Source organism: Gigantopelta aegis, chromosome 12 (assembly GCF_016097555.1).
Source record: "Gigantopelta aegis isolate Gae_Host chromosome 12, Gae_host_genome, whole genome shotgun sequence".
NCBI lineage: Eukaryota > Metazoa > Mollusca > Gastropoda > Neomphalida > Peltospiridae > Gigantopelta > Gigantopelta aegis.
The window spans coordinates 17,366,611-17,394,332 of record NC_054710.1 but is presented as its reverse complement, the minus strand read 5'-3'; the positions used below and the strand labels follow the sequence as shown (position 1 = coordinate 17,394,332).

The 27,722-nt window shown below is 38.2% G+C and overlaps 1 protein-coding gene across 1 annotated transcript in view; it reads right to left on the bottom strand.

Moving 5' to 3' along the window:
• The window catches only part of LOC121386760, a 34,580-nt gene extending 7,475 nt beyond the window's left edge, over nucleotides 1-27,105 (bottom strand). Inside the window, exons 1-7 of the mRNA XM_041517769.1 lie at nucleotides 26,975-27,105; nucleotides 18,264-18,682; nucleotides 10,207-10,554; nucleotides 7,544-7,891; nucleotides 6,174-6,521; nucleotides 1,492-1,839; nucleotides 648-1,016 (exon numbers count right to left, since the gene is read on the bottom strand). Coding sequence (XP_041373703.1) covers nucleotides 648-1,016; nucleotides 1,492-1,839; nucleotides 6,174-6,521; nucleotides 7,544-7,891; nucleotides 10,207-10,554; nucleotides 18,264-18,666 — 2,164 coding nt within the window. The 5' untranslated portion in view covers nucleotides 18,667-18,682; nucleotides 26,975-27,105. The remainder of the gene's footprint in view (nucleotides 1-647; nucleotides 1,017-1,491; nucleotides 1,840-6,173; nucleotides 6,522-7,543; nucleotides 7,892-10,206; nucleotides 10,555-18,263; nucleotides 18,683-26,974) is intronic.
• Nucleotides 27,106-27,722: the final 617 nt, after the last annotated feature.

The window sequence follows — 27,722 nt, the reverse complement described above, 5'->3', positions numbered from 1 at the left end:
GTTGAACCAATTATGGATCACTTTTCGGTGCAAGTGGTTTACACCTACCCATTGAACCTTGCGGAGCACTCACTCAGGGTTTTGAGTCGATATCTGGATTAAAAATCCCATGCCTCGACCGAGATCCGAATCCAGTACCTACCAGCCTATTGACCGATGGCCTAATCACGACGCCACCGAGGCCGGTTGCCTAATCTATACATGAACAATAACAGACTGTCACATTTTACTGTGACATTTAAGTTGTATACTCACTTTTCCAAAAATATAATTCCAAAAACACTTGATTTCTTCAGTTCATTTCAACTTATTTTTCGTGATTATATCCAATTAAGGTTGAAGCACGCTGTCCTGGGCACACACCTCATCTATCTGGGCTGTCTGTCCAGGACACTGAGTTAGTTGCTGGTGGTTACTGAGAGACATGAGGATGTAGTGGTCTTACACCTACCCATTGATTCGTTAAAACTCGCTCTGTGTGGGAGCCGGTACCGGGCTGCGAACCCTGTACGTACCAGCCTTATGTCCGATGGCTTAACCAAAACACAGTTTTAGCCATTTAAGCGTATGTTTGCTGTCAAATTGCGCACTGCTGACGTTACACTGCACCCCGCCTACACTAGTGTGTGTCGGGCATTAGTACTTACTGAAGATCTGCAGCTGGTACGTGTTGCTGCGCGTGCGCGCCGCCTCGAGCTGACACCACCAGTCTGTGACGTCACGCTGCTGTACGTCGTGTATTCGAAGACTGTACATCTTGCTCACAGATGATGCGTTGTCGGTTCCCAGCCCACACCACACAGAGTAGCCGGCAGGCGGAGGCAAACCTTTTCCCTCTGAGCATTTGTCGCTTGCCTGGTGGAGCGAGGCAAACACGTCCCCCGCTGCTGACGCCGTCTTCTTGTAAAAGAGGATGCGGTCGTTGACGTGTTCCGTATTGCTGACAGTGCAGGTGACTCGGAAGGCCTCGTTCAGGTGAGCCTGGTCCAGAGATCCTTCGAAATGGAGAGATCCACCTGCAAGGTGAAAAATACAGTTTGTTTTGTTTAATGATACCACTAGAGCACATCGATGTTTTTTAGTCATCGGCTATTGGATGTGAAATATTTAGTCGTAGTAGTCTAATGGAACTAATACAACAAAAATAATAACAGCGACAGAAGAATGTAACTGTTCAATAGCTCTTTATATAGTTTATTACCACGACTTCACTCACTACCCCAGCAGGAGAAAACCCAAACCAACCCCCATCCCCCACCAAAAAACACCCAACAACACCAAAACAACAACCCAACAACACACGCACTGTCCCCTAAACAAACAACAGAAAAAACAAACAAAAACCAAACACCCACCATCGCATAAAAACAAAACAAAACAAAACAAAAAATCCCCCAAACCTCACAAAATAAAAAAAAACCCACACAAAGACAAACCACACAACCATTACCACGACGACGACCACCAAACAAAAATGTCCTGTGAACTTACTCATCACGTCCAGCTTTATCTTGTTGCTTGGAAATGCCTCGTCCCCATTAATTTGCATGGGCGTGGTTCTGGCAGCACAGAACACCTTCTGACCGTGGTGTACTGGACGGGCCGTGTACGTGAAATTGACTGTCGAGGTCCTGTCCACGGTGACCAGCGGTCCCGAAACGCCCGTCAGTGTCTGTACAGTTTCCGGCGACACCTCCCTGTGCCACGTCACCTGGGAGTCGTTGACAGGTGGCTTGGCGTCTCGTATGACGCACGTGAACTCGACTGAAGTCAATCGCAAGATGTTAAAGGAGCTGCGTACCGACCCAGATACCATCAACTCAATGCTATTTATGGGATCTGAAACGTAGAGAACCGTTACATGGGAAAAAGGAAAGGAATGTTTGTTAAAGGTACTTTAGTCACAAAACGGTCTCCCCCCCACCCACAACAAAACCAAAACAAAACAATATGTGTTATAGGTGTAATCTTAAAGCTGCATAATTTTGACCTCCCATCAAGATTATGCACATCATTGTTTTAAAATATTAATATTATATGTTCACCAATTTACAAACTTAATTTACTGGTTGAAGAAAAAATATATTGCATTCCTAGTCTAGAGATCGCAGTGGAAAACCAAAAACTTAATTTTGATAATACTCACTATTATTTCAATTGATTGGTTCTCCGTTATATATAATACGTTGTCAAAATTTAGAGCAACCAGTCTATTAAAATAAAAAGCATTCGGAATACTTCAGCAGATTTCGTTTACGAAATACAGTTACATTGGAAGTGCTCGATTGGGAGATCTAAATTCAATGGTAACTATTATTAAAACTCCCACCAAATGAGTACAATTGAAACAAAAGCCCTATATGATTGTTGAGAATAGTTTCATCCCATAAATTGTGTACAATAGTGCTGCATTTGCCATCTTTGATTATGTCCATGCAAAGTCCAGGTCGGAAATTGTTAGAGTGCAATCGGAGCTGAATGTGTTGATCGTTTGGAATTCTGATTAGATCTATTCTAATTTTTAGAATTATCCATTCTGTTCGAATGTTTATATCGTTTGATCATGTGGGCTTTTTTGGGTTGGTTGTTTTTTGTGTGACAGTAATCTGATAAAAGGATTGTGTAGTCCAGCTCTGTAGGGTCCGCTAGTGTTCGCCTGTCCACTAGTGTAACAATGAACACTAGCGGTTGCAATGTTGACCGCTAATGTAACAATATGAACACTAACGGAACGGTCGACAATGCAACCGTTAGTGTTCACAAAATTGACGTTAACACTAGCGGTTGCAATGATGACCGCTAGTGTAACAACGTGAACATTAATGGTTAACTATGTACAATGTCGACCGTTAGTGTTCATATAACTGGTTTTGATGTTGGACATTATTTTGATTTAGTCAATTTATATCAATGAAATGCGAAAGAAACATCACATCGTATTCAATATCGTACTGCAACAAATAATAAAAAAATAAATAAGAGAGAATTTAAGGGTGTTTTAGTCAATAGCCGATGATAAGATAAAAATCAATGTGCTCTAGTGGCGTCATTAAATAAAACAAACTTTACTTTTTCAAGGGTGTTTAGTAGTCCTCTACCAGCCTAACCGGAGGGGACTATAGGTTTTGTCTCCAACATATGTCAGTCTGTCCGTCAGCCTTTTCCTAGACTTTTCTTTGCAATGCGTCAAGATAATGAGCTGGAAGTTTGTATATATCATGTGGAGTTACAGACACAGTTTGAGTTTCATGACAGGATTATGGTCCTTGAAGATAGAAGATATTAGAATATTAGAACACTTGTGAAAAGGACACCCCAGCGTACTGTTTTTCCAGAGGCTGTTATGTGTCAAACATATAAGGCAAATCCCCAAAAATTCTGTACGAAAGTAATAATATAGACACAGTGCACCGGACTATAACAGCCTTGACATTTAAAGATGGCATGGTAACACTGTTTTAATTTATTCACATACTATATGAATTTTAGTTCTAACAAATGCGCGTATTCTTTTGTATATCTGCAACTGGCAAGTGGTATGCGCTGTTCTATCTATGGGAAAACACATGTAACAGACCCTTGGTACTATTAAAAAACGAATAGACTATATTATGGCGGCAATGGTTTCTTCTAATGTCGCAAAAATACGCTATATTTGACACCTATTAGCTGCTGAATAAACAGCAACAAAACTTTCTTTTGATTCAGATAATATTAAAATATACCTTACTAAATAAGTATATTTCAGAAATTTACAGGTATTATTTAAGAATTGAATGGTATATTGTTGATGTTATGTGGGTAAAACGGTTTTGATTTTCATCAGCGTATGCACTTCAAAAACATAACATTCAATTTTAATAATTCAACATACATTAATATTTCAGCAATACAACAATATTTTGAACACTATTCCACAATTATTTGCAATAATACTCTAATATTGTGGATACCCTTATGTATTTCATTGTTTATGATCATGGAGGTATGGATGTCATTTGTTTTTACATCACGTAATGGCAATGTGTTCAAACCAAACATTTGTAACAAATCGTAATTTCAAAATGAAGCTCCGTTTTGTTTAATAATGTATTATTTTTTTCTGCAAAATAATTTACTTGTAGTTGTTTGTTTTTTAATTTATGTACCATGAACATTATTCTTTCTTTTTGAAAAACAACAACAACAACACAATTGTTTTGCTGGAGTGTCGTTTAAAGCATTCCTTTCCTTTTAATTCCAAGTAGGATAGGCTACATCTGAAACAATCGACATCAAAATGTTCCAGTACCACACATCAAAGACATCAGAAGAAATCAATGCCGCCAATATAGCTTGGATTTTTTAGGGATGGGGAATAGCGGCAATAAAAAAAACATAGGGGTAGGGGAGTGGGCACTACCCCAAACGGCTACACCTGGGGCATGTGAACTAATTAATTAATATTTGCATTAAAGACGATCCCAGTACAAGATATACGTTACAACGTGTCAACAAATTCTTCAGTGCTATAGTAAATGAAACTGAAACCCCAAGAATATATATATCCAGTTCAACATTACCCAGTGTTCCAACACCCATTAGCGAGCAGCGGCTAATTCGTACCTTTGGCAGAGGAAGCGGTGTAGTTTTATGTTTAAGGGAAATTATTAGAAACACACAATGGAACAGAGCATGGCTGTTTCTTAGAGAAGAACAAAACAGATGGTTCAGTATTGAAAATATTTGTTGGTCTCGTCGACAGTATTAACTTGAAACCTGTCGCTGTAATGATTATGCTAATAAAGATGTAAAAAAATGTTTAGTTAATTAATTTTATAAATTAATATAAATATATCAAACCTGATGATGATTATGAAACCGTCTCTGGGATGGTTTGAAATCTGTACTAGTTACCATCTTTGAACACGGTCATCTAACCACTAAGCTATCAAGATGGCTCTTGCAATATGGTTGGGTTCGAACCAAGTACCTATCAGCTATGAACATGATGATCTACCCACTAAGCTACTTAGATAGAGCTGGTGATTAAGACACCAACATAGCCTCTGGTTGGGTTCGAACTCAGTACCTATCAGTTATGAACATGATGATCTACCCACTAAGCTACTTAGATAGCACTGGTAATTATAACATCCACATAGCCTCTGGTTTGGTTCGAACACAGTACCTATCAGTTATGAACATGATGATCAACCCACTAAGTTATTTAAATGGCGCTGGTAATTAAAATGCCCTCTCCCGCCCTGGGTAGACCCTTGGGACTCGTCCTTTGAAGACGGAGTCTGTACCCATGGGGGGCATGCTTGAACCTTTGGTGGACATAAGCATGGTAAAATATTGTCCTGTCCTGTCCTAAAACGCCCAGACAGCCTATCGCTGGGTTCGAAACAAGTATCTACTGGTTTTGAATCCAGTTATCTATCCAATACACGGACAAGAATATTCAATAATTAAATTAATTAATTGCTGTTCTAATCGTTGGCGTTGTTACACTAACGGTCGATGTAGTAAAATTAGTCGACTGTGTTGACTGTTACTTAACATTTTAAATTATTACACTAGCGGTCAACATTGCAACCGCTAGTGTTCATTGTTACACTAGCGGACAGGTGAACACTAGCGGACCCTACACAGCTCCCTGTTTTTTGGGGGCCCGTTTCGATGTATTTGACGAATGCCCATCAGTACGTACATCAGTACGTACATCATTGAAATTTACAAGGGGGGGGGGGGGGGGGGGGGGGGGGAGTAAATAAGCGTATGTCACATTCAGTACTATACCAAATAACTTCCGGCTGGGTCAAAGTTTGAGGTGCACTGAACTTTTGATAGAAAAGTTCAAATCAGATCTTGTGATTGGTTATGAATGTGTGTGTATATATATACATACATATATATATATATATATATATATATATATATATATATATATATATATATATATATAAACCAACCCCACCAACCCCTAAAGAACAAAAATAACAAGGAAAAACAATTCCACCCAATCACCGCCCCCTAAAAAACCCACCATTAAACAAAACAAAACAAAACAAAAAGCCAAGAAACGATGCCCCCAACCCGAAACAATAAACAAAAATCAAAAGTCAAAACCTACCACCACTACCACAATGACCATCAAGAACAACAACAACAACGTCTTGTGCACTTACTCATCACGTCCAGCTTTATCTTGTTGCTTGGAAAAGCCTCGTCCCCATTTATTTGCATGGGCGTGGTTCTGGCAGCACAGAACACCTTCTCACTGTGGTGTTCTGGACGGGCCGTGTACGTGAAATTGACTGTCGAGGTCCTGTTCACGGTGACCAGCGGTCCCGAAACGCCCGTCAGTGTCTGTACAGTATCCGGCGACACCTCCCTGTGCCACGTCACCTGGGAGTCATTGACAGGTGGCTTGGCGTCTTCTATGACGCACGTGAACTCGACTGAAGTCCATCGCATGATGTTAAAGGAGCTGCGTACCGACCCAGATACCTTCAACTCGACACTGTCTACGGGATCTGAAACAGGTATGTTTGTTAAAGGTACTTTTTCTACCAAAAGAAGGTGTGTTTTTTTTCTCAGAAAAATGATGCATTAAAGGCATTAAAGGCGTTGCATAATGAAGGCTCTCCAACATAATTATTCAAACTTTTTCTTTGAAATGTTAACATTATATGTTTAACCATAAACCTGTAAATATTTATAAACTTAATTTACTGGTTGGCTAAACATATCTATCTATCTATCTATCTATCTATCTGTATATATATCGCATTCCCGGTCTGGAGCTTGCAGCGGTAAGACGTATTTGTTTCACATGTGCACATTGCACCTACACTTTAAATTTGCATGGTCACCCCAGACATGTGAAAACATCTTCAAGCAAATCAAAAACGTATCTTGTGTCACCCACCTGGTGACCAAAATGTTTAGCATATTTTAAATATACGGTTAATTTGACCCACGGTGAGAGAGAGAGAGAGAGAGAGAGAGAGAGAGAGAGAGAGAGAGAGAGAGAGAGAGAGAGAGAGAGAGAGAGAGAGAGAGAGAGAGAGAGAAGAAGAAGAAGAAGAAGCCCACTGTCGATGCACCTACTATTTCATCCAAACAAGTAGCAAGGGATCTTTTACATAATAATTAAATACTAATTAAAATAATAATAATAATGATAATAATATTAATAACAATAATAATAATAATAACAATAATAATACTAAAGTAAAAGATATATAAAAAAGAAATAGAATAATAAAACACCACTGCCCCACCCCCTAAAGAATAAAAACAACCAGAAAAACCAACCCCAACCACCCAAAGACCCCTCAAAAAAAAAAGAAAAAAAAGAGAAGACAACAAACTATGCCCCCTCCCACCAATCCCCCCCCAAAAAAAAAGAAAAAAAAAGAAAAAGAAAAAAACAACAACAAACAAACAACAACAACAACAACAAAAAAACACCCCAACAACAAACAAACAAACAAACAAAAAACCCAGCATGACCACAATGTCCATTAGCAACAATAATGCACTGTGCACATACTCATCACGTTGATCTCTATCTTGTTACTTAGAAAAGCCAGATCATGATTAATTTCCATGGGCGTGGTTCTGGCAGCACAGAACACCTTCTGACCGTGGTGTTCTGGGCGGGCCGTGTACGTGAAACTGACTGTCGAGGTGCTGTCCACGGTGACCAGCGGTCCCGAATCGCCCGTCAGTATCTGTACAGTATCCGGCGACACCTCCCTGTGCCAGGTTACCTGGGAGTCATTGACAGGTGGCTTGGCGTCTCGTATGACGCACGTGAACTCGATTGAAGTCCATCGCATGATTTTAAAGGAGCTGCGTACCGACCCAGATACCTTCATCTCGACGCTGCTCATGGGATCTGAAACGTAGAGAACCGTTTCATGTAAAAAAATAAAGGAATGTTCGTTAAAAGTACTTTGCCCACAGATGGTTCCAACTCCATCTGTTAGAAGACTCACTATACAGCGTGACAATGCTTAGTTTGCTTAAGGCTGTTGCACACATATTTAACAGTGACACGTCACAGCAACAGGCCACACAACAGCAAAGTAATGAGATTGTGTGGTGTGGCCTCGTGTGCGAGATCAAAGTCACTACACAAAACGTTGCTTTGGTGTTGCGTAGCGATAGGCAATGCGTATGGAACGAATTGGAACATGTTCTGTTTCGTGTAACACGTTGTGATGTTGTAGCCAATAAGAATATGGGCAAACGTACATAAAATAGTGGTTCTTTCAGATGAAGATATGGATAAACTGATTGAGTTGTATCAAAATTAACAAAATATATAGATTTAAGTCTTTGTAAAAAGTGAGTCACATGTTTGTTATTTAAACAGCTATTTTAAAATTATTAAAAAGGAAAACAAAAACTTCTAAAACTATAGTTCGCAATACGCCATCGTAACCAAATTATTTTGGATTTGTACACAATATATATGAAATATTTCACCATAATTTGAATTCAGTTTTCTTTCTAAATTAAGGCACATTTTGTTTTTTGGAAATACAAGTCAGTTATTTTCTCCAAATATTTTCCATATATGGGACCAGGCATTAACGTTTATTTGCATCCTGAATACGCTGTTGCTTGCTTGTTCCTGTACACTTCTGTGGGTTTTGTGAAATGCGATTTGGCTTTAAATCTAATTTGATGGGACATCAAAAACATTGTCGTCCTTTTACTAAAAAAAGTAATTGCAAGATGTGTTGAAAAACATTTAAACAATGAGACAATTTAGCTTGTCATATTAACATAATTATTTCACCAAAATGATCAGGTTAACTTGATGGATCACAGTTGTCAAACAACACTAGAATATTATGCAGACTATCGTACACATGATTCTTGATGCAACACCTCTAGGCTAATTACTTCTGATTCGGGAATGTAATATTAAACGTCTTTAAAAAGGACCAGGGGAGAACAAAGAAACAGAAAAATAAATCAAGGGGATGATCTCGAACAGCTTTGAATTTATTCCCCAAGGTTAAAGAGGTCAAGATCTCATATTATGTTCCATAAAATTACAAACTACATGTATTTTAAACATGTCAACACAAGGCCCAAACAACACGATGAAGCTCAATGAAAATTTGGAATTTAAGACATGACAGACACAAAAGCAACGTTTTAGATATACGCAGATTTGGAACGAGTCTTGGCCTCCTTCGATGAAAATGACAGTGTAGATAACATGCAAAACATGCAACACTACATCCCTTGTGGATATAGTTACAAGGTCGTCTGCAGTAAAAACTATTTTTGTAAATTATTAATAGTTTACAACAGAGAGAATGCAGCAAAACTCTATCCATCGTGGACATTTTAAATAATCCATCTAACATGGGCCTCACAGACGATGATTTAGTTTAAATAAAAAGAGCCAGGCACTGTTACTTGTGTCATAATCCATTAGGAAAGAAACGTCACCGTGATCACACTCACTTGACTGGAAAATTCTGAAGTGTTTGTCACCTGGTATATAACAAAACAAAAAAACAAAACAAACAAAAAACAAACAAAACAAAAAAGAGCATGTGACACGCGTCTGTCATAATGCACCTCGTTATGGTGGACATTTGATTTTACAAGCAGCTGAAATGTTCAGAGATAAAAAAATTAACCTGTATTCTACACAAAATGGAACAGTTTCTCATGTATCAAATTGATCATTTAGTTTTCTTGCATTCATTCAAGTTTCTGTCCATTCCACTGCCTACCTTAGCAGACAACTTAAGAACAGTTTGTTCACCTAGTTGGACACTTTCCACAGCTCGTCGACATGTTAGCACATAAATTACCTTACTTTTACCAATATCTCGACAACTTTCAAGTTTGATGAAACGGATCTCCCTTTAAGAGACCAGTTCTATTCCTTCTTAAATGAGGAGACTATCAAAGAAGACAAGTAAAACTTTACTCGTCATATCTGGGATACATTCAACATAAAATCCAATCAAGAACCTATGCATTTGTATGTGTCAGTGGATACCTTGATCTTTACTGATATCTTTGAAAAACATAACAATCAAATAATATTATTTTAAATATTAAATAATAATAATATTTTTTGAAATATATAAGTAACAAAGATGAAAACAATCCCCTAAAAAAGAAGGAAAAAAAACCCCTATTACCATGAAAATTAGCAACAACCTACTATACACTTACTCGTCACGTTCAGCTCTATCTTCTTGCTTGAAAATGGCGGATCACCTTTTATTTCCATCCACTTGTTTCTGGCTGCACAGAACACCTTCTGACCGTGGTGTTCTGGACGGGCCATGTACGTGAAACTGACTGTCGAGGTGCTGTTCACGGTGACCAGCGGTCCTGAAACGCCCGTCAGTATCTGTACAGTATTTGGCGACACCTCCCTGTGCCACGTGACCTGGGAGTCGTTGACAGGTGGCTTGGCACCTTGTATGACGCACGTGAACTCGACTGAAGTCCATCGCATAATCTTCAGCGAACTGTCTACTGACCCAGATACCGTCAACTCCATGCTGCTCACAGGATCTGAAACAACGAGAATAGTTTCATGGAGAAAACAGGAAAGGAATGTCTTTTTCCCCCAAGGAAATTGATAAATGTGTTATATGAAAGTTGCATAATGCAGGATTTCTGCCAAAATTATTCAAAGTTTTGTTTTGAAATGTTAATATTTAGAGCATAACCAACGAGCTACAAGTCACTACCGTTTATCTTGCACGAGGGAATTGATGTTGTCCTTCCCGACCCTTTGGTAAGGGAATCAAGTATCAATTTGCAAGTGCCAGATAAACGGTATTGCCGAGTATTGAGTTGTGTATTCTGTTTATTACCCATAATCCACCTTTATCATTTTATGGAAGATTTTCAAACAGTAACTTAATGAAAACAATTTTGCTAGTTGAGAACAAGAGACAATGTTGCGTCATTGCTGGAGTGGGACGTAGGCCAGTGGTAATGCATTCATCTGATGTGCGATCAGTCTCATTGGGCTATTTCTCATTCCAATTAGTACACCATGACAGGTATATAAAAGGCCGTGGTATGTGCTGTCCTGTTTATGGAGAAGTATATATAAAAGATCCATTACTGTTAATGGAAACATTTAGTGGGTTTATTCTAAAACTATGAGTCAAACATTGCCATGAATTTGATATCCACTAGCAGATGTTTAATCAAAAAATATATTCTAATAGTGCCATTAAACAAAACAAATTTTAACTTTCATTTCCTACACCCTAGATTTTTTTCAGCACACTTGGAAATTCGTGGATGAAGGGTGCGATGAAAATAAAATGCTTTAGCAGTTTAGGTACAGGATCTAGCTCATTCGGTAGAAGTCCTTGGGTCATAAGATCGAACCACCTAAGTGGACCCATTCCCTGATTGGGTTTTTCACTATACCAACCAGTACCCCACGATGGTATACCAAAAACCGTGGAATCTGACGTCCTGTCTGTGGGAAAGTGCATATCAAAAAGTCCCTTGCTCCTAATGGAAAAATGTAACAGGTTTCCTCTGAGACTTGGTGTCACAAATTACCAATTGTTTTTTACATCCAACAGCCGATGAGAAATAAATCAATGTGCTTGAGTTAAAGAAACTTTAACTCTTTTTTTTTAGCAGTTCATGTGAAAGTCATACAGATAATGTTAAATGTGTTCCTAGAGTAAGCTAGCGACATAGCCATGTTGGTCTGAGAGATGTCAGAAAACACAGATTTGGTTTGTTTAGTTCGATTGCAATGGGCTCACAGTATTCATTTCTAGCAGACATACCTTTAGAGATGTTACTGAAGTATCAAAGATAACCTTCAAGGAAGTGTTTGAGTAATGCACTGCGTTCGATATGAATGGTTCAGTGAACAAAGCTACCTAATATATTACCGTCGAAACATGCCACATGATTAAAATCATTTACAATTATATTGTTGTAGTGAAATCAAAACAAGGACTTGAGTGGGCTAGCACAAGTTAATTTTATTTCAAATTACAGACAGGCGCACATGCATAAATTGGACAAACATTTGGGTGACATAGAGAAGTTTTACGGGCAACATGAAGATTATTAGTGTTCATTTCTTTTCATCATCTTCACTGGAATCATCATCAGTATCATCAATATTGTCGTCTACTTCGTCCACATATTTGCTGATCAAGGAATTATATTTGTCTCAAATCGACGCTGGTATCCACTGACTGAAGAATTTTCATCGAGTTAGAGACATTGTGGAAGTAATGCCTACATGTGAGAAAGTGGTAGAACGTGTCCTTAAATAACTTCAATTGCAATGCCTTCATGTTTCTGTAGTTGGCATCTTAGGTTATGTTTATTTGTTTATTTCGAAATAGTCATGATTTATGTCATATGGATGCTGAAGCATCAGACTTATGTCTTTGTTTTACAGATTGGATGATGGTTCTTCTGGAGTTTTTTCCTCACACGTTTTAAAACGCTGGCGTCTATGTAAGTTGTCCTCGTCTTTAAAGATCAGGCCACGTTTATGGCAAGACTGCATCTTCTTGACTTTATTCAAATAGGGCACCACCTCATCACCGTCTTCGTCGTCACTGTCACAGATGGGTATGCTTGACACCTTTCTTGTTAGTGCATTCCTTTACTAGCTTTGCATACAACTGCAGACCTGTTTCTCTGATGATGGTTGCACGTCTTCTGTGTGCTCTTATACCATTCAGCTATGCAGGATCCTGCTTCTAATCTATTGGGACGCAGGCACCAATGTTCAGGAATAGTCGTTGGCTCTCTCAAAATCATGCATGAAATGACAAGCGTTTTCTAGATACATTTGTCGTGCTAACATAAGGACTTGATGCTTGTTGATGGAGATGTTGAATTGTGCCAGGTAATTACAGTTTCTCTGTCAAGTATTTTGCTGTGATACAGGTGGCAATCGCTGATTTTTGTGATGACTTCTTTCAGTGAACAGGTCGGTGAACAGGCCGAGCACATCAAGTTGTCCAGCATGATGAGATTTCTAATTCTCGTGTCTAAATAACGATAATGTTTCAAATTACTGGGTATGCCTCGAACAAATTCCACTTAGACGGTTGCTCCCCATTGACGTAATGAAGGGTTGTCATCGTTTGTAGAGCCAGATGATGTTTTGAGAACGTGGGACGATCTTACTATCCCACAAGAGTGTGTACACCAAAACTGTTTTCCACAGGAAGTGGGTCCCAATACGATCATGGTGAACTGATGTAGCAAAATAAGGGGTTTCTGTGGTGGCTGTTGTGGTGGTGGTGGCTGCTGCTGCTGTGGTGGTGGTGCTACATCTTTAATATGTTTTTGAATAAAAATGTCTCAACATGCAATATCTCCTGGAGAATGTGAAGCCACGTTCTCAACATGTGGTCTGCATGATGACTCAAAGTGAAATGACGTTGTCTGGCCCAAGTGACTCCTTTTATAGTCTTGTTTTGAAGTGCTTCTGCGTTTCGATGTTTCCCAACCCATTCCTCTTTTTCTTTTTTTCTACATGGGATCATAGAGTTTGAAACATCGGTCGCACGCGTTGCCAGATTTTCAGAAGGGGGTTTGAAAATAATTGAGGCTGCATTCTAGTGTATTGTGGAAGGCAATATAAAGATATATGAAATATGAGCAAAAATAATTTTCGATTTTTAAAATGTTTTGTTTTAAAAAATCATGCTGGCTCAAAAAGGGGGGTTCGTACGAACCCCTTGGACCCCCCGGACGATGCCCTTGGCACGTCAGGAGAGCACTGTAAAATCGTCTATCTCTGCCATGTATGGAGTATTGGGATGGATAAAGACTTGCTTTGAGAAAGATGTCTTCCTTCAAACACACTTCCTATTGTAGATCTCGCCGTGAAAAAACCCACACCTGAGGGAGTGATTAATTTCTCCCCTAACTTAACTTAAGATTATAGAGAGCTATTAAAGAGACAGACCCTAGTTTTTAAACACTACAACACATTTTTTTTTTTTTTACTATTAAAGCCGTTTTTGATAATTTAAATTAGGATTACTTACATTTTATTATTTAGAATATTCATTTTTCGTACATCTGAAATGATCCTGGTCATCCAGGTTTTTGTGATAATCCGAAATGCATTTTTCATAATTCTAAAAACGCACATTCGTCTGAGAAATAATGTTTATAGACACAAGCTCTAGTTATTTTTAGATGGTATTTATCCGTTTAAGCATCACAGCCTTTAGCTCCTCTCTGTCATTACATTAGCCAGATGTGTTGCATATTTTCAGATTAACTATATTTAGTGTTCATTTTTACGGGTTGAAACGGATATACTGATACCAAATAAATGTTCATGCTAAGGGGAACTAAATATTACTCTCCTTGGCCTAGTCTAAGGTGAGAGATGGGGAGCGAGAGTAATAGCTCCTCTTAAACGGCGAGGTCGGCTATTGGTTGTCTAGATTAGTCAGTGCAATCATTTCTCAGGATAACCGGCCTCGGTGGCGTCGTGGCAGGCCATCGGTCTACAGGCTGGTAGGTACTGGGTTCGGATCCCAGTCGAGGCATGGACTTTTTAATCCAGATACCAACTCCAAACCCTGAGTGAGTGCTCCGCAAGGCTCAATGGGTAGGTGTAAACCACTTGCACCGACCAGTGATCCATAACTGGTTCAACAAAGGCCATGATTTGTGTTATCCTGCCTGTGGGAAGCGCAAATAAAAGATCCCTTGCTGCCTGTCGTAAAAAGAGTAGCCTATGTAGCGACAGCGGGTTTCCTCTAAACAAATCTGTGTGGTCCTTAACCATATGTCTGACGCCATATAACCGTAAATAAAATGTGTTGAGTGCGTCGTTAAATAAAACACTTCTTTCTTTCTTTTTCTTTTTCTCAGGATAAGTTATCTCTAGAGGACAATGAATGTGACCCATCTTACACTACTCTTAATTTTGAATGACAAGACTATTGTGGCAATTGAAATCTTATCTCTGCTCAATGAAAGATGGTTAAAGTTTGCTTTGTTTAACGACACCTCCAGAGTACATTGGTTTATTAATCATCGGCTACTAGATGTGAAACATTTGGTAAATTCTGACCTATTGTCTTGGAGAGGAAACCAGCTACATTACTAGCAAGGGATATTTAATAAGCACCATCCCAAAGACAGGACAGTACATACCAGGGGCTTGGATATATACCAGTCGTGGTGCACTGGCTGGAACGAGAAATAGTTCAGTGGGCCCACCAAAGGGTATCGACCCTAGGCTGACCACACATCAGATGAGTGCTTTACCACTGGGCTACTGCCCGCCCCTTCTGCTGAGAAGGACACCTTGACAAGAAGGTCATTGCCACTCTCGTGAACAGTATTTATGCTTCATTTTGTTTTGTTATTGTTTTTAACGACACCACTAGAGCAGACTGATTTATTAATCATCGGCTAGTGTATGTCAAACATTTGTTAATTTTAACACATATTCTTAGAAAGGAAACCCGCTACATTTTTCCATTAGTAGCAAGGGATCTTTTATATGCACCATCCCACAGACATGATAGCATATACCATGGCCTTTGATATACCAGTCGTGGTGCACTGTATAATGGTTATTCATACATAAGACTCTCACCTTTTGGAGTTTAGGGATCATATTAAACATTGGATTTCAGGGGTTTTTTTAACAAAAATATTAAATCAAGTCTTATAGTTAATGGCCATATATCTTCATCTTTTGATATACACAGGGGATGTAGACAAGGGGACACATTATCGCCATATATATTCCTCCTTTGTGTACGCAAAAATAAGAAAATTAAAGGAATTTCAGTACAAAATAAAGAGTATCTCATTTCACAGTACGCTGATGATACAGATTTTACACTTGATGGTAGTAGAGAGTCCTTCGAAGAGACAATAAATACTTTTAATATATTTTCAAAATTATCTGGACTAAAAATTAATTATGATAAATCTGAAGTCAAATGGATTGGCTTATTTAAGAACAGTGCAGTCAGATATTTACAAAACCTTCATTGTAAATGGAATGCTTCCACTTTTAAAGCACTTGACATTACCTTAAGTACTGATCTAGCTGAAATGACTAAACGTAACTATAATTCTAAACTGTTTGAAATTAAACAAGTGATAAATAATTGGATACGAAGAATTATCACACCACTTGGCAGAATATCTATAATAAAATCTTTATTAATACCGCTATGGCAAAATGGCACAATCGTTTTAGTAGTGATCGTATCTGGCCCATTATCTATTTGAAACCATTCCTCAACACACACGAAGTAAAATTAAGATGGTTCCAATATAGGATATTACACAGAATACTAACGACAAATATTTTTGCCTTCAAGCTAAAACTTATTGATACAGAAACATGTACCTTTTGTAATGTAAATAAAGAAATAATAGAACATCTTTGGGGGAATATAACTTTGTCAAACGTTTTGGAATTCAGTTTTTAAACTGGTTATGGAAGTACTGTAATCACTTATGTGACTTAAAACTGTCTCTCGAACTAGTCATATTTAGATTTAAAGACAACATTAAAACAGATAATACCTTTGATCTCTTGCTACTTCTAGCTAAGTATTTCATATATAAATGTAAAGTGCAAAATGTTAAGTTAAAAATTAATCATTTTAAAAAAGAAATTAAACAAAGATACTCTACAGAAAAACATTTATATTTTAATAACAACAGGCTTAGCAATTGTTTTACCAAGTGGTCACAGTATCATTAGTTGAAAATGTTTTATCTAATAATTTATTATTATTTTATTTTATTTATTTTATTATTATTATTATTAATTTAAATCTGCTCGTCTCCAGCAACAGATCTAATATATTGGAATGTAATAGAGCATTAACAAACTACAATACAACTCATAGGAAACTAATCGCATGTATACAGTTCATATCAAGCTATGTTACGTGCTTGTTTATGAGCGTGTATGCTTTTTTTAATGTTAAAACTGTCTTGCTGTCCTGTTTTACTTCATATCTCTTTCCCTCATTCTCTCATTCTCTCTCTCTCTCTCTCTCTCTCTCTCTCTCTCTCTCTCTCTCTCTCTCTCTCTCTCTCTCTCTCTCTCTCTCTCTCTCTCTCTCTCTCTCTCTCTCTCTCTCTCTCTGTCTGTCTGTGGGATGGTGCATATAAAAGATCAATGATAAAACGTAGAGGGTTTCCTCTCAAACACAGTGATAAAATTACCAAATATTTGACATCCAATAGCCGGTGATTAATGAATCAATGTGCTGTAGTGGTGTCGTTACACAAAACATTGTCGGGCACTTATCGTTTTGAGACGACCCCTGGAAGACGGAATGGCTGAGTGGGCGCTCATGTGACCAACGTCACGATATAGGTCGGTGAACTTAGAATTCTGCTGTCCGGAGTTTGCCGAAGCTTAGCTGAATGTGGGTGCTGTCGGGTTTCTTTCTGTAGTGTGTGTATTAGTGATTAATATCTGAATTTCTTTTAATGAATCAACTCGAAAATGATCGATGTAAAGGTATTTCACGTCAAACATAGGATTGTTGTGGTATTAGAGCGGAAATCTTTGCCAACTTTTTGGTTGTTGGCAATTGCCAAAAAAATACATAGCTTGGTCTCTGACTGTAATGAGAGCGTATTTATGTCCAAATGTCCGTCTAGCTCTCTTACAGTCAGAGTACTCGGGCTACTATACTGAATGCTTTAGAGCATAGTCTGCATCGCGCTTTGTGTCCATCATCGGGCACTTGTAGTCCTTGTAATCCTCGGTTTGCAACCAGGTATCATTAAATTTACACTTGCCTGGCTTGTTAAAAGAATTGTCATGGTTAATTTAACAATCAAACAATGGCGTATTCCGATGATGCACAACCATATCAAGCTATGTTACGTGCTTGTGTATGAGCGTGTATACTTTTTTAATGTTAAAACTGTTTTGCTGTCCTGTTTTACTTCATATTTATATATACCCCCCCCCCCTCTCTCTCTCTCTCTCTCTCTCTCTCTCTCTCTCTCTCTCTCTCTCTCTCTCTCTCTCTCTCCTTCTCTCTTTCTATGCAAAAAATGTACTATCAATCTGAACATATTTACACTAACAATACTGAATATGTATTATTATTATTATTATATATATTTAATATTATTTATATTCAACATTATCTGTAAGATTCAGGTCCCATCCCTGACATTATCGACATTTCTGGGACAATACATTTTTTATTTTTTTTAAAAGAGAAGCTTTTAAGATATTTGCACTGTATACATACCACATTGCTCAACGCGTAGCACGGTTCTTTGTGAGTACCAGACTATCCGTTCGTGTTCAGTACTATATTTCAAGTGTCCGAACAGAGTCAGCTTGTAATCATCGGTGATATCATCGCCATCACCGAAGTCCACCGATTTGAGGGTAAACGTCCCATTTTCGAACAGGACCACTCTGTCCCGGAACTCTGGTCTTACTATGATTCCCTTTGAATCATTTCGCCAGGAAGCGATTTCTGAAAAATGTTTAGACCACTGGATTATTTCCAGTACGCTGTTGTTGTCGATCTCGTAAGCCCAGTTGAAGAGGACGTCCTGGCCCCTGCATGCAGTAAACGTCGGGTTCGCAGTCATCAGGTGCATAATGGTGCAGACGACGACAGCACCAATCACGAAGTTTGTCATCTTTCAAAGTCGAAATCTGCGAAATAAATAAATTCAGGTCGAGTGCACAAAGTGTATTAAATCGGAAACAGTAATAAGAATTGAATGGTCTGCGGTCGACTATAAATTAATCCAATGTGTATGTGCGTGTATGCTTGTTTGAAGATAAAACTGTCTTGCTGTCCTGTTTTACTTCATATCTCTCTCTCTCTCTCTCTCTCTCTCTCTCTCTCTCTCTCTCTCTCACCCTCTCACCTTTCTCTTAGAGGGTCACATAATACATTTTTTATTCCTAATATACTGTAAACTAGATTAATATTGCGACGAGCCGGGTTTTTTTTCCCGCGAATATGCACCGTAGCGCATGTTCGCGACGTTTAAATTTCGTTGGCATGTATATATAAAAACCCTTCTAAATGGCTCACGGGACTAAATGGAACACAGCTTACCGGTACTCTTGGTAGCCGAAACAATTAACGTTTATTCGTGTGGCGCTCATTAGTAAATAGTAGAGAAAAAACACAACTTAAAGAAAAAACACCACTTAAGTAAGCTTATTCAGTAACCTGTTACTTTTGCATTATATATATATATATATATATATATATATATATATATATATATATATATATATATATATATAGGGAATGGTTATTTTTTTTATCCTGCAATCCTACATGAACATTCGGAAAATCATTATTTATTCCAGTTTTGTGTACGCAAATCGAGTATTGTCAACCTAGCAAGGCTTTTGCCGTATGACGTCATACAAGATGCATGACATCATTATTTGTAAGAAGCTAGCTACATTCTGTCACATTAAAAAAGCGTTTCTAAACTATAATTCATAAATAAATATACAAGTTTTGTATTGTTATCGCAAAACTAAAAGTTATTTGCATTTACTGTACTTAAACAAATGATTTGAAGAGTATGTTTATTGAAAATCTACTCTGAAATACTCGAGTCGAGTCGGGCTTATGTTACGTGACCTATATTTTTGCCAATGTATACAGTGATTGCTGGATATATATATATATATATATATATATATATATATATATATATATATATATATATATATATATATATATATATATGTATGTATGTATGTATGTATGTGTGTGTATGTATGTATATGTATGTATGTATGTATTGATGTATGAATATCTATATATTGTATGTATGTCGAGGTTGACTGTTACATACATAGATATTAACGCACTGGCGCAGGGGATAATTAAATCCTTTCTGGCCTCACAACTTGTCCCGTGCCGTTGCTGGGACTCGAACCTATGGCACCGAACCACCCGTGACTTTGCAGACTTGCCACGATACCTTTTGAGCTATTGGTGCATTTTGAATGGAAATTACGTTAGTGTCTTTATGTGTACGCATACACTGGACGATATCTTTGTTTCTTTTGTCAGTTGACCACAAAGCATTCTGGGTAAACTTAATGTGTTTAAGGTGTACACATAGAACAGTGTTAATGCCTGTGACACTCAAGATTCCACCCTAGTAGTAAATGGAAGTATTTGGTTGTAAGATTTTATAGGCATATAGCTGAAGGTATAAACTTTGTTTCAAAGCAAAAATAAATTAAAAATGTTGCGGGAACCGCCATTATTACAACTTTGACATAGCACCTTTAACCACATGTCCGACGTTAAATTAATCAATTAAAAATGTGTTGTGTCCATCAGTTTCTTCCTTTCTTTCCTACGATCTTAATAATGACAAACGAACAATTTTGTTTTTAATAATAATAATAATTTAAAAAAAAAAAAAAAAAACTGTTTTTAAATTAATAATGCTTAAGTATAGGATGGATGTTCACAATCATAAGCTAACTGTCCATGTAGGGAAGAAAGAATGTTTGATACCGATGACCGTAATAGCAAGACGTCCAGACATAATTTGTCTTCTTTCTATGCCGCGTTCCAGCCAAAGCACAACAACCAGTCAGGGTTTCTGCCGGAGCCTAAAACGGGCATGACACCATACCCAAATGCTTTTAGAGATTTTAATTTTCTTACTTAAATTAAAGACTCTTATCATTACTGTATGCTTTTCTTAACCCTAAGCCTAACCTATTTTCTTTCTGGGGGAGGCCCCTTCTCAACTGCGGTTGCATTCAGCACCACACATTGTAAATATTAAATTTCATAGTACCATACCCAAAACTTCTTTCTGGCAGAAACACCGCTGGCTAGCCCGAGTACTCTTGACAGTAAGAGAGCTAGACGGACATTTGGACAGTTATCACACTCTTACGTTGAGGTGTTGTGTTTTGTCGTGTAGCGTTGGCACTGGTTGACAACATGCAAGTTTAACGACATGACTGGACTCGAGAATAGTCAAACTAAAGCTCTGTGGCATCAGATTTAGGGGGGGAGGGGGGAGTGATGTGTTTTGGACACAGTAGCTGGCTACCATTTGGTCGTCAACGATTGCCGAAGTATTACACACAGTCCTCTCTAGCCCTCCCCTACAACATATCAATAAGGGGAGGGCTACAGGTGAATCGAGCTAAAGTGCAGAGAGACCCGAGTTTGTTCAACATTTGTTCACGTCTATTCTTAAACTGGAAAAAAAGTAACTGGAACAAAAGGATCAAATAAGTAATTATTTAATTGTATAACATAATGAAGAAACATTGTTACGTATCTGGAGGAAAATGCCATGGTGTGTGTGTGTTGTGTGTGTGTGTGTGTGTGTGTGTGTGTGTCAAGAGTTAAATATAATTTTCAAGAGTTAAATATAATGTTTCATTTTTATTCATAAGTAAAATGTCTTTCTCGCATTTTTTAACGTCTGTAATTTGTAAACAGTATAACTATTTTCGGTTATTTTTGTTCAAGTAAATACAGACCCACCCCCCCCCCCCCCCTCCCTTAGTGTTGATACTGATATGTAGGGTATAAGTCACCTCCAACCCTCCCCTTATGATACTGATATGTAGGGAAGGCTACTGAGGAAGCTCCAGTCGACCTCCAACCCTCCCGTAGGGGAAGGCTTATGTGCTCGAGTCCCCTAGTGATATATGTAGAGGAAGGCTAGTGGTAGCTCGAGTCACCTCCAGCCCTCCCTTTGTTGAGGTAGCTCGATTCACCTGCAGCCCTCCCCTTGTGGATACTGATATGTAGGGGAAAGCTAGAGGTAGATCGAGTCACCTCCAGCCCTACACCTTATGGATATTGATATGTATGGGGAAGGCTATAGGTAGCTCGAATTACCTCCAGCCCTCCCCTTATCGATAGTGATATGTAGGGGAAGGCTAGAGGTAGCTCGAGTCACCTCCAGCCCTCCCCTTATCGATAGTGATATGTAGGGGAAGGCTAGAGGTAGCTCGAGTCACCCCCAGTCCTCCCCTTATCGATAGTGATATGTTGGGGAAGGCTAGAGGTAGCTGGAGTCACCTCCTGCCCTCCCCTTATCGATAGTGATATGTAGGGTAAGGCTAGAGGTAGCTCGAGTCACCTCCAGCCCTCCCCTTATTGATGTTGATATGTAGTGGAAGGCTAGAGGAAACTCTAGTCACCTTGAGCCCTCCCCAACCAAAGTGATATGTAGGGAAAGGCTAGAAATAGCTCCAGTCAAAGCCCTCCCCTTAACTGTTACGCAGGGGAAGGCTAGAGTTTTTGCTCCAGCTATCACCACTAAACATTTCACTCACCGAAACAGGTTACGTAGTTAACAATATTTACTGCTGATGCATGCTACAGTTTTTGACGCACGTGCGATGATCTTCGCCACATAGAGGCCAGTTTAGTGCTCATTTGAAGCATAGAAATACTACTAAAAGGGTAACTACATGTATTTAAATAACAACTGCCGGTTTATAAATATTGATATGCTTTAGAACCGAATGCTTATGCTCGCCGAAACTGGTTCTTGTTATTTCCAAAACACATTTACTTTTCTTCTTAAATCAAATTAAATTGAAATCATTTACCAAAAATAACAACAACAAACAAAAAAATCAATGTTCATGGGAGATGGGAAGGACTAATGATAACCTGTGACACTAAAAAACAAAACAAAACAAAAAAATATGATGCCGAAAACGATCATAAGATATGTCATGTGTGATCGTTAATTTTACAGTAAAATGTTTGACAAGGCACACACGCGCACGCACACGCACACACAGACGCACGCGCGCACACACACACACACCACACACACATACACCACACACAGACACACGCACATAGACACACACGCACACAGACACATACACACACACACCACACAGACACACCACACACACGCGCGCGCACACACACACAGAGGCGCACACAAACACACACAAAAGGTGCTAAAATAATCCTGGGACATCAACTCATAAATCTAGTGAGTCGTTACACAAAACAAACTTTATGGGTGATTGTCGGGCACTTGTCGTATTATTGTATGAGACGGCCCCTGGAAGACGGATGGCGATCATATGACACACCGTCACGATAGTAGGCGAACTTAGAATTGAACAATTCTGCTATCCGCAGTTTGCCGAAGCTTAGCTGAATGTGGGTGCTGTCGGGTTTCTTTCTGTAGTGTGTATTAGTGATTAATATCTGAATATTTTTTTTAATCAAATGGTCGATGTAAATGTATTTGACGTCAAACATAGGATTGTTGTGATATTAGAGCGGAAATCTTTGACTACTTTTTGGTGGTGAACGATTGCAAAAAAATGACATAGCTTGGTCTCTGACTGTATTGAGAGCGTATTTATGTCCAAATGTCCGTCTAGCTCTCTTACAGTCAGAGTACTCGGGCTAGTACCAGATCAACAAGCCCAAATCATTTAATTTCGATGATTTTTAAGCCCCCTCATACTCACCTCCACTGATTCATTCAAATTTTACATTTTAATTACCTTTGTCAGATATGATATTAAACTTTTTTCCAATGAACAAATTATAGTGTTATTTTATGTCATCGTAGTTTATAACCATACAGTCTAGTATTAGACTTGTGTGGTGTTTACATTACCAATCTAATTAAAATTAGCTCCACTATTACATGTGGATCTAACAACAGCCCGTTGGAGCTCATGTCCAGTTGACCTTTCATTCGACCAATCAAAACCTTACTTGCAAAATCATGCCAGTGATTTGATTTTTTTTTTTTTAACATTAGGGATTATGCCGAGGGTATACGAAATGATTCGGGTGAATTACGAAGTATGCCGGAAAATAATTTCAATATAAAATTTTATATAAAATTTGTTTCAAAACGAGAGACAGCTATGAAGCTAGACGTGTCGACGTGCGCTCTGAACTTCATTTTATTTTTGGCTTGTAAATTGTTTTTTTTGTTTTTTTCCTACTAATTTCTTTTACTAATTGCTAATTTCAAAATTCTGTCCATTCACCCCCCCCCCCCCCCCCCCACCCCACCCTTAAACTAGTTATGTATCTATCTAATTTCTTTTTGACCGCCTAATCTAATCTGGCGACCAAATTTAATGAGTAGATTTTATTTTTATTAATTATATCAATTAGACATGCACATCAAAATTTTAAAGGCCCACTATTTAATTTTTGGATGTAAATTTCAAAATTGTCCCCTTAATTTTTTCTGTCCCGGAGCAAGTCACTGGCTATCCAGAAACAGGCCCCGGGACGGACATGCTCGAAACTCTAGTGGTATATGAGCATGCAAAAATTATTCGCACTCGCACTCAAAACGAAACAAAAAACCGTGATGGCATAGCCATAAAATCTGTTTATACTAGTATACAATCCTGAGTTTATTACTGCACTTTTCCCCCTGTTTTTTCAATGTTGAAATAGACCAACAAGTTCGCCTATTTCATAAATAGTCTCGCCAGATATTTTTAGAATTTACATGCTCCCGAATAACGCTATAAAAGGCGAACTGTAATTGGTCGATATTTAAATTGTTATTTATAGATGAAATGTCACCTGGACATGGGAGTCCACGCAATGTTGTTAGATCTACTGGTAGAGTCAGTAGAGCTAATTTTAATCAGATTCTTACATTACCGATTGTGGTTGGACTAGGTTTGGACATGGGGGTTTTTTGTCCAGAAAATAATAAATTATTCCGATTAGAGTATGTATTGTCAATTGCACTGTAAGACAAAGAAAAAAGCTTTTAAAATATTAATCTGGAATACTATTCAGCACATATTAGCTCGAAAATGGGGGTGGGGTGGGGGTGGGGGGGTGTTAAAAATAAAAAAGGTTTTCTCTACCTACCTACCCTAATATTTTTGGCATGTAACAGGAACCAAACATTTTTATTTTTATACTTGGCCTAATTATGAATCAGTTCATTTGAAAATTGATAGTTTACAGTGGCGGATCCAGAAAATCCATTGGGGGGGGGGGGGGGGAGCAATGACATGAGGCAGAATGCCAAGGGAACTTTCGGGGAGGTTTGGAGGGGGATCGTAAAAAAAAAAAAATTAATAATAAAATTATAACTGTGGCCAAAAAAAAATCCCCCCCCCCCCCCCCCCCGCGCCCTTAGATCCGTCTTTGGTTTACAATATATTCACTGGTATGAACGTAATGCCTAAAATTAAAAAACAAAACAAAAAAAAACCCATTAGAAACGATGGCTACCGGGTAAATAACAAATGCACAAAACCCAATTTCGTTTTTCGTCTGCTAACAATAACATCGCGAACGGCGAACCATGGCATTTTGGTATTAGTGAGGATCCGCGTTTTAGTACGAACTTGAGGACATTTCTTAAAAAGGAAAAGATAACTAAGGAGAAATTGGCCGAGTCGAAAACATCCGTTCGATCACCAACAAAAATATGTTCAATCCGTGGGCGTTCGCCATCGCAAACTGCTTCAATTATTGGAAATGCTGCCAGTTTCCGTAAATAATAATAAATAACGGTGATAGTGCTTGATTTATTATATGTACACGACTTACGAGCAGCGTTAGTTGTAACCGGAGGCACACTTATATTTAGCCTACGTCCAACTTTACACGTAACTTAAGTTTTCGTTGTTTCGTGAATAGCTCATCAGTCGTAGATTTACGTTTACGTGTAAAACTTGGCTTACGATGTTTTGTGAATATGGGTCCAGATACTTTTTTCATAATGGGGCCTTAAAAATGGAAACTGATGAACCACGATATTTTTTGCAAACGCATGCGCCTGAACGTATTGTCCGAACCAAATTGTTAACAACTACAAAAAATTACTCTCCTACCTTTAGGCCCTAATTGCCGTTAGATTTCCTAGACACAAATCGCAAAAAAACCACTACAAATATACAGATTCCACACACGAGACTGCAACGATGTCGCCGATATTGTCTTTGCTGAGATTGCATAGGGAAAAATACATGCAGTTTTCTGCCGTCTGCAATGTTGTTTGTTTATGGAATACTCTTCAAGAGGGGTAAGCCTCCAAAGTATGTGACACAATTAATATGAAATCGATGATCTCTAGTGGTATCATTAAAATAATAATAATAATAATAACCAAAAAAAATAATAATATGACGTCATCACGTATGCTTTTATATCATAACATGTTATGACGTGTTAGATTAAGTCCTATCCTTTCACCCCTGTTGAAGAATATTTCATAAATAGTCAAAATGGCAGCTGATACAAAATTACATGCTTTTTTCCCTATGCGCTCTCAGCGAAGTCGATATAGATGACATGGTTAGCATCTGGTATGTGGAATCTGTGTCATTGTAATGTGTTTTTTGCGATTTGTGTCTGGACAAACTTTGGAGGAAATCTAACGGCAATTAAAGGTAGGAGAGTAATTTTTCGTAGTTGTTGACAATTTGGTTCGGACAATAGTTAGAAACGTTGCGACTCTTCCCTGTTTACTGGAGGGTGCTTCACTTTTGTTTACTAGAATGGAGTTGTTTTACGTCCACCTTTCTTTTCTTTTTTCTTTTTTTTTTACGTTAAATGATTGCAATCTATTTTGTTTCACGTATCGTAAGTTATCGTAGAATAGTATTTCCGTAAATATCGGATTCGTGTTTCTGTCGTTAGGTGAACGCAGATTGGGACGTCGATGATATGCACAATTTTAAAATATTTATTTACTACAGACATAAAAACGTTTGTAGTATATTTCAGATAATGCATCGCTTCTTTGGTGAGAAACACATTTTACTACACGTGTAGGCCTAATTCAAAGTGTTTACATCGAAAATTGTATAGGTGCGCCAAAACACCAGGCAGCACTGTACGGTGTACGCCTTGCGTGGCTTCGAGCCTTTAGGCGGTCGCGTTGTCGGGAATCGCCCACCACAGTCTAGACCTGCCCTGCATAATAATTCCCTGCACTCGCGCCTGCTATTTACCTGCTGTTACTCCAGTTACTGCTTACTGCAATCATTCAATTGGAAGAAATTTGTGTGCACCGGGAGCCACTCCATGTGTTACGTCTTGCTAAACTATGTACAACTGCCGTTCTAGTTCAAAGTGTTGTTATAGTAACGTATGACGTCGTGGTTCTAACTAATACATCTAATATATTGTAGGACATCAAGAATGCCCCTCTAAACAACCAGGTCATGTTTTAATTTAATAAATATACTTTGGATATAAAATCATTTTAATTTATAGATAATTGCATTGCTTCATTTTAACGATATAGTTTTATTGTAGAGATTTTGTGATAAGTTGGCACCTATTTATAATTTAAGCCACACCAAACGGTATGCACGCGTAAAACTGTGTTTTAGGCCTAAATAGCATTTTCCTTCTGAAGATAAAGAGGTTTTTTCTCTCTAAATACTTTGCACAATATTTCTGTCAAGTACTTAGTTTCTTGTTTATAAACATATTATTATTTCATGTACACACACATTTATAGTCCGTTCCACAGGAAACGCTTTTTTTTCTTCTTCTTTTTTTTTGGGGGGGTGGGGGGTGGGGGTGGGGGTGTCATACTATGGAATTTACTACAAGTTCAAGTTATTTAATTTCTGAGCCGATTGTTTTCAAAATTGCATACAAACAACTTTTTTTTATCTTACATCAATCCAAACTGAAATTTTATTTAGTCGTAAATAGTAAATGTAAGCGTATTCAGGGTCAGAAATTGGC